This window comes from Homalodisca vitripennis, chromosome 2 (genome assembly GCF_021130785.1).
Source record: "Homalodisca vitripennis isolate AUS2020 chromosome 2, UT_GWSS_2.1, whole genome shotgun sequence".
Classification (NCBI taxonomy): domain Eukaryota; kingdom Metazoa; phylum Arthropoda; class Insecta; order Hemiptera; family Cicadellidae; genus Homalodisca; species Homalodisca vitripennis.
Window position 1 is genome coordinate 209,465,202 of NC_060208.1, and position 13,121 is coordinate 209,478,322.

The 13,121-nt window shown below is 32.5% G+C and overlaps 1 protein-coding gene across 1 annotated transcript in view; it reads left to right on the forward strand.

Moving 5' to 3' along the window:
- Nucleotides 1–11,984, forward strand: part of LOC124355371 (putative ferric-chelate reductase 1 homolog) — a 102,825-nt gene extending 90,841 nt beyond the window's left edge. The window contains exons 14-16 of the mRNA XM_046806488.1: nt 3,242–3,354; nt 7,161–7,274; nt 8,591–11,984. Of these exons, the coding sequence (XP_046662444.1) occupies nt 3,242–3,354; nt 7,161–7,274; nt 8,591–8,731 (368 nt within the window). The 3' untranslated portion in view covers nt 8,732–11,984. The remainder of the gene's footprint in view (nt 1–3,241; nt 3,355–7,160; nt 7,275–8,590) is intronic.
- Nucleotides 11,985–13,121: the final 1,137 nt, after the last annotated feature.

Sequence of the window (13,121 nt, forward strand, 5' to 3'; positions counted from 1 at the left end):
GCAAAATTTGTTCCAAAGAACTTGTCAGCAGAACAAAATCAGTTAAGGTTTGCTCAAGTAAAATATTAAAACGCAATGAGAATAACCATAATTCTTTTGGAAACAGTCTTAACGTGAATCATGCTTGTTTGAACATCATGCAGTTTTTTCAGTGGAAACGTACAACATCTGAAAATGCATGTTAAGTTGGAAGCCAAAATCAATAACATGCTGAATTTGTTTTTTATTGCAATGAAGAAGTTCATCATGAACAAGCATCTGAAGGTCAGACTATCATTTAAAAGTATTACTAAGAAGTTTTACATCGCCTACTTTATGCAGCGCAGCAATAGTGTACAACATCTTTGCAGCTTCATGAGAATTACGCTCCATAGTGCAGTCATTGAAGCAAAAAATACGGTCTTACCTCCGAAATTTTTTACTGTGAACCGATTTGCATGAAATTTTGGAATTAGGCTCATCTTACCCTTAACTTCAAAAGTGAAAATGATCTGAACTCCGCCTATTATTTTTAAGGGGTGTAAACAACCCCTTAATTGAAAAATTGACATTGAGCCATTTATCGCTAGAAAACATGTCTAATAGTAAGTGGTGAAATTGTAAAGTGTTTTCTAACACAATTACCTCATATTAAAATAATTTTCAACCCCTTGAAAATCTTACAACCCTTGCAAACAACCCCTACATTGAAAAAATCACAAAAAAATACTTTGGTATGACATAAAAAGATGTAAGTATAGAGTAAGTAATATTTTAAATTCTCTATAATAATTATCAAATTTTTAACCCTCTTTCAACCCTTGAAAACTACTCCTTGATAAAAAATTGTTAAAAATTTTTTTTTTATAAAATGAAAAGGATTTAAGTATTATTCCACACTCTCGAAAATGATTATCATATTCTTAAGCTTTTCTACCCTTAAAACTACCCCTAAATTAAAACAGTAAATATATATGGTCCCTAGGGTGGTTGAGGAGTTCAAATCATTTTCACTTTTGAACTTAAGGGTAAGGTGAACCTAATTCCAAAATTGTATGCAATTCGGTTCACAGTAAAAAAATTCGGAGCAACTATAATGCTTCAATGACTGCACTACCAGCACATTCTTCCCAGTTGTTGAAACTTCTTGGCAAACTACAACATCTTCCATCACATCAGGCTTCCATTTTCCTCGTATGGTACCATGTTATTCCTATTTGAAGCCTTAATTGAGGGTGCCCAAGGGTCCCAATTTGAAACCAGAATGACAATGCAAAATGCGATGGTTGAACTGATGTCCATTCCAAAACTGGTTTTCAAGACTTGCTTCCAAATATGGCATATGTGCTAGAATAAATATTTGGAGTCTCAAAGAGAATATTTTTGCAGGAAATAACTTGTTTAAACATGTAACAAAACTTTGAATCTGTTCATATTAGGGTAATGATTCTACATGCCATTGTTCCAAAGAATAGAACATTTGCAAATTGAGAATAATTGTTTCTTAGAAATATTAAATTAAACAATGATTTAGAATTTTTCAAATTCACAAATTTTCCTACACTACAAAAACTTTATGTGTACCCGATCTTTAATGATCATTTATGTAATAATAAGTACAAAGTTGTAAACTCACATTATTACAGTGTTAGGCATAACTTTAATATTGTCCCTAGATTTAATAACAAATATGGCAGTAGAAAACTTGAGATTTTTGCGCCAAAGAGTTTTAATGAATTGTGTGAATTAATGATTACTAATAGAAATAGCTGCAAAATTGTAAAATTGGTATCGAAAGAAATGATTTGTTGTGGTTCTGTTTTGTTATGTTAATGTATGAAAATATGTATGTGTGTGTGTGTGTGTGTGTGTATTTGATTTTATGTGGTTGTTAAAAAATAGGTAATTTTATGTGTTTTTTCTTCTGTTGTTGGAGTTTTATTACTGTTTTCTTGTTATTATTAATCATTGGATATATATTCTATTATACTAATTTATACATTTGTTATTTTATTGTTTTAGCTGTTAAAAATCGTGATATTTATATTATCTAATCCTGTTTTTGCTGGTCTGTTTGTACCTCTACTTTTGTTGTAAATTTGAAATGAAGTTAAAGTAGGTAACTTATGTTCGTTAAACCTCACCCTGTTTGTAATATATACGAGGGTCGTCCATAAAGTAACCGCCGCTTGGGCGTTGCGCGATAAGTAGTGGGGGTTGCGCCGCCATTCTCACATCGGCGTGCGCAGCCGTTCAGTACGCTTCTAGCTGTGCAAGGTAGAGCATCGTGCGATCGCGCGTTCTTTTGTTACAACGTAAAAACATGAGCGCCGTGATAGAAAATCCCGCCAAGTGTGAAGTGCGTGGTGTAATAAGATTTCTGTGGTCGAAAAGTTAAACAGCAGCTGAAATTCATCGTGAATTGAGTGCGGTGTATGGCCCAAACATTACGAGCGAAGGTGCAATCCGTCAATGCGTTCGTTTTTTTTTTTTTAATGGAAGAACTAACGTTCACGATGAAGACCGGAGCGGTAGGCCATCTCTCGTCAGTGATGACTTGGTGAACAAAGTGGATGAGAAGTTCAAGTTTTGGAAAAGTTCAAATGGGACGTTTTTGACCACCCCCCCTACAGCCCGGACTTGGCTTCCATCTTTTCCCGTACATGAAGCGGTGGCTTGCATCTCGGAGGTTTGCGAGTGATGAAGAGCTTCAAAACGCTGTGATAGGTTGGCTACGTTCTCAGGCGGCAGATTTCTTTAAAGACGGAATTTAAAGAACTGTTAAAAGATATGATAAGTACTTGAATTTGTATTGTGAATATGTAGAAATGTAGAGAAAAGCTGTAGTTTTAACATTTATATAATAAACTTTTTGTATCTCAGTTGGTTTATTTTTTATTCCAAAATGGAGGTTACTTTGTGGACGACCCTCGTAAATTGTTAGAAATCTGAGTTATTTTCCAATTATTATTTTTATAGTTCTAAAAAATAAAGGTTGCAAAAAATAACGTGCATCCTTATATAAGGGAATGTAAACATTATCGTTAAGTTTTAGTGCAGACAAACCTCTGGGGTTTTTACATTTTTATTAATTGTGCATGAAAAATATGAATCTATCTTGAGTAAATAAATTTAAAAAGATGTTGATGAGTAACTTAAATATCCTTATTCCAAATAAGATCGGATATGTTTAAACAAACCCTGTGGTAAACAATAGATTGTTTGTAAACAATAAGCTGAAAGTTGTATTTGTATGTTGCAGTTGTGACAATATTCCTGGCGGTGCAGCTGAATAAAGCAGAGCTGCCACAGTGGATGGACTGGGTGTTGGTTGGATACGTGGCATTCTACGTCATCGTCCACCTCATCTTGTCTGTGAGTACATAACAGTGGCTGTTGTAGTAAAACAATCTCATTATTACTTAACCTCTTCTCTTAAGTTTTGTATTAATAGGATGAAGAAACCTATTGAAAAAGGATTTAAATCCTCTATGGTCTGAAGCACGAGTTAGTAGGTTTACTTACTCTTACTCTTACTCCCAGGGCCATTTATATCGGAGGTGATATTTAGCCGCACCAACAAAGCTCCTCCATCTTGAACGGTCCTCTGCATCTTCCTCTGAAGCGCCCACCTTCTCCATATCAGCCTTCACCTGGTTCCACCATCTCACTTTCGGTCTCCCACAGGGTCGTCTTCCTTCTGGGTTACCGTACATTACCCTCCTCAGTTTGCATTCCTCTTCTCTTCTCAAAACATGGCCTGCCCAACGGAGTCTTCTGCACTTTATTTCTCCTATTACATCCGTACTATTGTAGAGCTCCCTGATTTCTCTATTATGTTTTCTTCTCCATACCCCTTGTTCATATGATTGCCCATAAATTTTACGTAAAATTCTATTCTCGAAAACTAGAAGCTTTTTCTCATCCTTCTTATTTAGCCTCCACGTTTCGGATCCGTACAAAAGCACTGGACATATAATTGTTTTGTATATTCTAGTTTTAGTTTTGTGAGAGAGAGATTTGGTTGAAAGTATCCTATTGCATGCATATACACATCTATTTGCTGAGTTGATCCTATTTTGTATCTCTGGTTCATCTGTGTTTTTATTTGATATTGTGACCCCAAGGTACTTAAAGTTCTCCACTTGTTCGAAAACATGCCCATCAATTTGTAGGGGTCCTCCTCTTTGATTTTGATTCCTTCTAAAGTGCATATATTTAGTTTTTGCATCATTCGTCTTCAACCCCACTTTCTCTGCCTCACTCATAAATAGTCTAGTTAGTGACCTCAAATCATCTACATTTTCTGCAAATATGACAACATCATCTGCAAAAGCTAGGATGTTTAGTTTAGCTCCAACTTCCACCCCTAAATCCCTCTCTGCTACACTCTGAAGTGCTTCTTCTATGGCAATATTAAATAAGATTGGAGAAAGACCATCTCCTTGTCCGACTCCTGAGTTTATCCCAAAAGGTACACAGTCCCGACCATTAATTCTTACTGAGCCTCTTGACTCTGTGACACTCATCTTAACTAAGTTTATTAATTTTCTCGGGATGCCAAATTTATCTAGTTGTGTCCACAACTCCTTTCTGATTATGCTATCGTATGCTTTTTGAAAGTCAATAAATATGGCAAAAAATTCTTTATTATATTCCCAGTATTTAGCTAATATTTCTTTGAAAATGAAAATCTGATTTGTGGTTGATCTGCCCTTTATGAACCCTGCCTGTTCTTCCCTGATTATTTCATTTGTATAATGTTCAAGTCAGTTTAAAACAATTTTGGATAAAACTTTATATGGGATGCTGAGTAGTGAGATGCCTCTGTAGTTACCACGAGTTAGTAGGTTTAAGGTTTATAAATAAGTTTTCTTTGTTTAGGACTTAAGTCATTGAGTACATATCACAAAGTACTCCTGTGAATGCTGTAACAGTCCCAAAACATTCCTTAACGTAACCGTTACATATGAACACATAAGGTTGTAATATTTTGTGCAAACACATTTGTTTGACTTCTTAAAAACATGTGAGACAAAGAGGAAGAAAATACTAAATAATTCATAGAAAAATGCTAACACCTCTTGATTATTTGGTATCATTGTCCAGCAAGTAAGAGACCCAGATTTAACTGGAGATTAAGAAATTAGATTAGTTAGCATGATTGTCCAGCAAGTGAGAGCTTCGGATTGAAATTGAGATTAATGAGTTTAAAAAATGAGATCCTGTTTGTTTCCCTCACACTGTGTTTTGATACAATTAACTTACATTTTGATGTCACAAAAAACAGTGTATCGAGTTATATTAGAATAGTTGTTATAAGAATGTTTTACAAAACAAAATACTACAGAAATACTCTTTCTTTAACCCTTTGAGTGCCGCAGCGTCTACATAGTAGATTTTGTGAAATGTGCATAAATTGCCGGCATCTACCCAGTAGACGATTTGTACTTAATTAATATCACATATAATTCATTTTTGTTTTGACAAATAACTTATTTCACGGCAATCTACAAGTTTCGAACAATCGATTGTGATTGATTTTTATTGTTCACCACCTCCTTGTAGTTATTTGCCATCATAAAAAAACAGATGACGCAATAGTTGGTCAGCTGCTACTTGTTGCCATTAACTACACAGTTTGGTTCGTTGGGTGTTTACATTGTGTTAGTTTCGTGTGTTTATGCTGAAAACTGTTGTTATTACTATTCTGCAATTGTGTTCAGTAAAACTTACAATGCATTTATAAACTTCTTTTTTCGTGTTTATTTGTTTAGTGATGTATATTTTATTGTTGGATTGGTGATGAAGTAAAACGCAAGTTCCAATCAAACTATTGATTTTAGGTGAAGTAAGGTTATATTGAAGGCCTGTGTATATTTTTATATACTTTTTATATAATTAGTATTTTACAGTCGTCTTACTTCATTGAGTGAAATAGGATAGTTATAGTACTGTTTCTAAACTTTTGACAAACTTGAACAAAAATTGCTTTTTGTTGTATTTTGTATATATTGCAGTATCTGGTTATATATTACTGTAAACACACCATATTATGCCTGATTTTTTTCAGTTTTTCATGCTCTTTCATATGGTATAGCTAACAAAATTAAAAAAAAATAGTGTATATATAAAATTTTAGTTCAAACTTAAAATTTTTTTTTTTTTTCATTTTTTAGTTTTTTGTTATAACCTATATTCTTTTTGTGTAAATAAAAATAAAAATATTATATTATATGGAAAAAATACCTTGTTTTATAACACACAAACTAAAAAAAAATTATTCAAATTAGTTGAATAGTTTTTTTGATATAGTTTTTTCCCCACACGCTTGCAAAACAGAAGGAAATGCTCCGGCAATTTATGCGTATGACTTGGGAAAATATGCTGTGGCACTCAAAGGGTTAAATACTAGACAAAGTATTTCCTTACTTTCAGGTTATCAGAAAATTATGGTTGGGTCAAAATTAAATTTTACAAAAAAATTTTTAATTGAAGTTCAATGTTTAATTAAGCCTTTTTTCAAATAGTTTTTTCATTGAATGTTTAAACCTTGTATAAAGTACATTCTTTAAAAAGAATTATTTAGTTTTAAATTTGTATACAATTAGTACCCAACAGTATGTCTCAACGTAGACTTTCCAGAACTCACTTATTGTAAGGAAATAACTAAATACAGCAGGAAATGGATGTAGTCACTTATACCTGACAGTGCAGTCCAGTGGGTACCCAAGGGTCACATGTCACCATGTTGAGATATCAGGAGGAGAGATAACTTAATCAATAGATCTAGTCTACTACAGATGTTGACAATGTGTGGTGGAGTTCTGTCATTGCCAAAGACAAGCCTAGATCCTAAGGATTCTTCCTCTCCATTTCAACCGGGAGAGGTTGGAACATGGTTAGCCTCCTCTTCCTCCAGTCAAGATTACCCCACAATATTCCCACTCCATAGGTTCTAGATAAGATAGCTTCAATCCTCTCTACCTACCCATCATATATATGTCCTGTCACTGGATGGAGCGAAAAAAAAAACTTTCATTTAACTCCATGGAGAAATCCATCCTTTTGCATTATAAAACATGATATGGTATAATCTAACTAAGAATACCACAATGTTGCATCACAGCTGTTGAAATGTTGAATCATGCCCCAGAAGCCTAATACAGAACTGTTGACAGATGTGTGGGTGCGTCAGTGAGCGAGCGGGGAGCAAGCGCATCAACACGTTCCCTATGAAGGACATGAACTCTGGGAGAGTACCACTCTCCATGGACAGGAAACAGGATGCTCCTGTGAGTATTTCAAACTGTCATCTAAAGATTGTTAACCCTTTGTGCTCGAAAGGCCAGCAGCACTGGCCACACCAAGGTTGCAGACAGCTCACGTTAGTTTTGCCGTAGTTTGTCCTCGCAACTCGTATGGCCAGTACAGATGGCCGCCACTACTTTCATTGACAGCTCAGCGGCCATATTTGTTGTTTGCTTCCCCAGATCGGAATTATTTTTCAATTTTCTCTGTGTTATTTGCATAATAATTTAAAATGTTTAAAGAAGAAATGAAAATTAGTTTAAAATTTATTTCTAATACAAAGATAAACATACATTTGGGAAATTTAACTCCCACACATATATTTTTTTAAATATATGTAAATAAATATTATAAAGTAGGCATTTACAGTTATGTTAAATCCAGACATGAACTATTTTACATTTTTTACAGAATGAAACTTTTAAAAACGCACACATATGTGTAGTCAAGAACAGTTTGCACACGTTTTCTAGTAAAATCTTCCAAGTTTCTATCACTTCAATGTGTAGGCCCACTACGCGCCATTTGTCTTATTTGCACAGTTAATGTTTAGAGAAGAATTATAGGTTAATTAAAAATTAACTGCTTTACTTATAAATTACTGTAAAATAAAGCTGCTCGATAGGTTTCAGCATTCACCATTCATTATAAAACAAAGAGAATATTAGAAGATTACAGCTATGTTTAGTGGCCAGTGGTGCTGGCCTTACGAGCTATGGACATATTATATATTGGCCAGTACAGCTGGACATACGAGCTGAGATAATATTACAGCAAAATTAATCCGTGCTTCCAACAAAATGGTGGCAGCCAGTACAACTGGCCATACGAGCTCCAAGGACAAATTATAAATACTGCCTTCGAGTGCATAGGGTTAAGAGAGCCATATATTTGAAATGACAGAAAATATAAGAATTAGACAATTGTTTGACAAATTTAGAGTCACATAAACCGAATTGTAATTGGTGACTAATTTTTATCTTGTTTATTTGGGGTGTATTGTTCTATTTAATAAAGATTTTCTTACAAAAAGTTAAACATCTTGCTAATGTACTTATTGGTTATAAACAATACTTAATTTTAATGGAAACAAGTTTTTCAGTGCATTTATAGTTGTGATTTAAATAGAATGTTTGAGTGACAAACATTTCTCCTCAAAGATATTTCTGATGCACAAGAATAAAATCATAACTATGCAAAGAATAAATATTACACTAATTCACATGAATTTTCTGAAACATCATGTATCAAGTAATAGTCAAATACGAATTTTTAAAAATTTGTTATTGACATGTTTCAGCACGCTGGGCTCCGCAAGTGTTTGCTGGTCATCCTGGTGCTGGGAGTGGTGGCTATCGCCACGTTTCTTATCCTGCTTGTGGTATTCGCACCTTTCGAGCGGAGCTGGGCTCAGTTCCAGGAGTCGCTGAAGTCCATGTGAGCGTGCAGCCCCACTCCAGCACATGTGATAGCTACAGTACTTGTGTCAGAAGCTTGTAAAACCAAATCAAGGGTATCGAACACTGATACATGAGTGTATTGCAGTTTTAAAACATCCACTGGATTATTAATCTTTATAACAAAATTATTATTATTTGTTATATCTTTTATAAAGTCTGGACCTTGGTATCTCTAAAATTTTCTTTTATACTGTTAAGTTTAACCTTTTTTTGTAATATCACTAAAGAACATTCTTCTAAAGGAACCCAAAAAAATTATATTTTTGTATAAGTCATTTGTTGTATGTTGCATACGTTTTCCAATTTTTACAAAATTTTAAAACGTATCTTATATTAAATATAGACAACTATATCACATCAATTCTATGATAATGGTTTGACAAGGACACGCCAAAACTACAAGTATAAACTTTTTGTACGTTTATTTTTCAAGTTACGTCCATACACTTCATCTTTGGTTGGTCCATTTTGAGGATCGTTTCCAAGACGATGGAGTTTGCCATGTAAGAGATTATTTTTTGGAATAACGCATACGTTTATTTTCCTCGTTTGTATGACATTTCTCTCGCCCAGCCTTTTTCATGTTGTGAACAGGTACTAATTCAAGAAAGATAAATGTGGAGAGTAAGGGAATTTTGGAATGAGAAAGAAGCTAAATCAATCAATTTTGCGATCACACTTCCAAAAGAATTACAAAATTTGAAAATGTATCTTAATATGTTCACAACGACGGCTTTTTCTGAACTTGTTTTATTTGTTGTCGAATTTTTTAATAATAATGCCAAAAAACCATAATCGGGTTTTATACGTCAAATGTCTAAGTATGACAAGAAAGTTATGTAAGTTTCGCAATTTTGACCAAAAACAATTATTTCATTATGTTTGTAATTTTTCTCTGTGTACCCCAAGAGGAACCTAAAATAATTAATTTACCTTCAAAATTAAGCAATTTTGCGCCCTACGGGGTACACGATAGTCTTCACTGGAAACAACAGCTTATGAACTAGACTAATGTTCGGTACAGACTACAAGAAATCCAAAGACCACAAAGCATTAAAAAACTCACAGACTTTCTAACGGTATAAATTATAATGTGATTTGACCCGTATTATGTCGGAAAAATGAATGTAGAGATGAATGTTATCGTTAAGGTTTTTGATGATGACGTTTAGTGAAAGTCCGAGTCGTCAAAAGCATTTATGAAGGACGCTTGGAGGGTTTACAGATAAGACAAATTTTCACTTCAAGATATTTTTGATAAATCCTCAGGAGGCTTCCAGCACAAACTATGATTTGGCTTGTACAGACTTGGCATTATAAAAGACTGGCTCATATGACGTGTAAAGCATCTTCTGAAGATATGTCTTTTTTTAGCGAGATTTCAGTGTATGAGATGTGCTAAGCTGTATATCGTCTTATTTAGACTAATGTAAGTTATAGAAGAGATTAAGTTAGTTTGCTTTCAATATTATTAAACTAAATGTGCTTTGGAATCAAAATACTAACCAACAAATAATAATATCCTTTGTGTCTTCTGAAAGTATCACTTTAGATTAGAATAAAGTATTACCTATCATCGTTTTATTAAGGTAGGAGATTTTTCCAAAATTAATAATTTTAGTTCACTGGAATAGTACTTTTAGTCTTCTGTATATATGTGTGTAAATAAAGTGGTTTCCTAAGGTTTCTGACAGAATGTACTTAAATAGAAATATATAATTAGGTATTAATACAATTTAAGACATTAAATGTAAAATACTTCAACTGTATTTAGCTAATGTTAATGTTCAACAATACTGATTTGTCAACTTTGTAATAGCTTAATAACCCTGGATCTGGTAATTTGAAAACACAACAAAACCAAAATAAGAATTTGTAAATTTAGTATATTTACACAGATTATTATTTAACCCAAGAACTGGCAACTAAATTACCTCCAATGGCTGGCCACTTTTCCAGACTTTGCAAGGATATTTTATAAAAACATACAAAAATTTATTTCATTGTGCATTGTTATATATCATGTTTTTCATAAAATTCTGCATTTTTTTATAAGGAAAAGTTTATTGTTATTGAATTTTGTACATATTTTTTAATAAGGACACCATACCTAAATAAGTGGTATAATTTCTAAATCAAAATTCAAAAATATACACAAATTATTCATACATTTCCCTACTTTTAGTAAATATATAGTTTTATGGACTTTCAGAAGGTTTCAATTTTATATTGATAAAACTTGCAACAGGACATTTTTATGAAAATTTACATTACCCTGGTAACATATTAAATAGAAACATTAGTATTTTTTTGATAAACCTGGAAATATTGTGAGTAATATAATATATGACTCTTATAAGTTGTTTCTAATGTAAATATATGATTTATTTAAATGAATAGTGAAGAGTTGTATACTAGTGAGATTGTGTTTTAAAATATCAGGTCCAGTGTTAAAAAAGTCTGTTACAAAACATTAATTTGTAATCCAAGTTCTCGTTTAGAGCGTAATGTTCTAATTATAACAATTACGCACAGTGCAATATTTCTTGGGTATTCATTATTTTTTATGAAAATGAACTAACATATTGCTATTGAAAACCTTTGTCTATGTAAAGTAATAATGGTTTTGTTTATATTTCTTTAAACAGCACATTTTATATGGTTTATGTTGTATATAAAATTGTATTGAGTAATTGTATTGTTAAACAGTGTAAGCTATTATAATTATTAGGAATGAACTAATACATTTGTAAATTGCTAGTTTACATTTTGGAAAATAAGCGTTTTGTCAATTGAGTTGTAAAATTGACAAAGATTAATTCCGTAAAATACGTGAAAATGAAATATTTAGAGAATAATCTGAACTGTTATTATAATAGATTAATAAGGGAAATTACAGTTATAAATGTAATTGGCGTTTTATAACAAATTGAGTGAGACCTTCCATTAAATTTATTTTCATGTTCACGTCCTTTAAATACACTAATGAAGTTCATAGTTTGTTAGCCTTTTTTCAGCTCACCGGATCTAAGTCGCAATCATCTGTACAATGTGACGCCAAAGACTACATCAATGGTGCATTATTAGGTTATGTTACGCTGACAATTAGATGTTACTGGGTTGTAAACCGTTGTAAAATATTAGGCGATAGACACATAGAGTAATTACTTCTAGCTAATTAATGTGTTCAGTGTAATTCAGATTTTATTACATGGCCAATCAATTTTTATAAAAGTATCTGCGTTTTATTAACCCCGAATTTCCAACTGGTTTTATTTTAAATTGATTATTTTCTTTATTTTTAACAGTTGAAAAATAAACAAAACAACACTAGCAGCTTTAAAATTGTTATTTTAGATGAAATGTTGTTGCCATAAAAAACCAGGTTTACAAGTGACTAAGCCAATATTGTCAATGTTTGGCATATAATTCTGGACTTCACCATCAAATTAAGTGAGAAAATGTAAAATGTGTATCTCTTCACTTTTTGGTAGCAATAAATCAAACAATTAATAACTTATATTAAACAAAAAAACAAACATATCAACTTATGTGATTTTGTCATTAAAAAACAAAATTTGAAACATGAATGCCTTGTCTACCTGCCATTGTCAGCGAAGTGGGAGTAAGAAGAGTATCGCAAATCAAATGTTACTTAAGCACTGCAAGATATTTAAGAATCCTAACAAAGGTACCATTTGTGTGAATAGAGTTGATATTTGAATTTTGGATAGCACTAGCTAACTTCTGCAAAATGTATTTTTAAGGCAGAATTGTATTAAACCTACATCAAAGCACAATATTGTACAATTTAATAATGTCAGTTTAGTTATAAATCATGGTACAGTACTAATTAAAATTTTTAATTGTATTCTCTTCCCTACTACATAAATAAAATTCATTTGGTGAATAAAAAGTATTTATTAGATACTAAACTTTTTACCATTAGGTATCATATAAAAAACCCCTGGTTCCTGCATATGTAGTTTTTCTAGTAAAATACTTGAAATTATGTTCAGGAAGGACTATTGTTTTTTTATTTCTTGTATTGTTTGGGTGATTTTTACATCTGATATCGATCTGATTGTGATGGCTTCTAACATACATTATACATTTTAGAATAAACAATTTATACGCAGTCAAAATCCCACGTTCAGAAAATATTTGTTATAAACTCATTCTGTTTCGTTTTTAGAGCTTTTTTCTTCAAAGTAAGAATCTTATTTAACGCAATGGCATGACTTGACAGAACATTTTCGTCACATGATGATTCATATAAGAAATTCTTGACGGAAGCACAAGGAGAAGAATCGGGACAGCGAAATTGTAAGCGAGCTATCAAGACATTAAGCCAGGATGGCTGTATGGGCT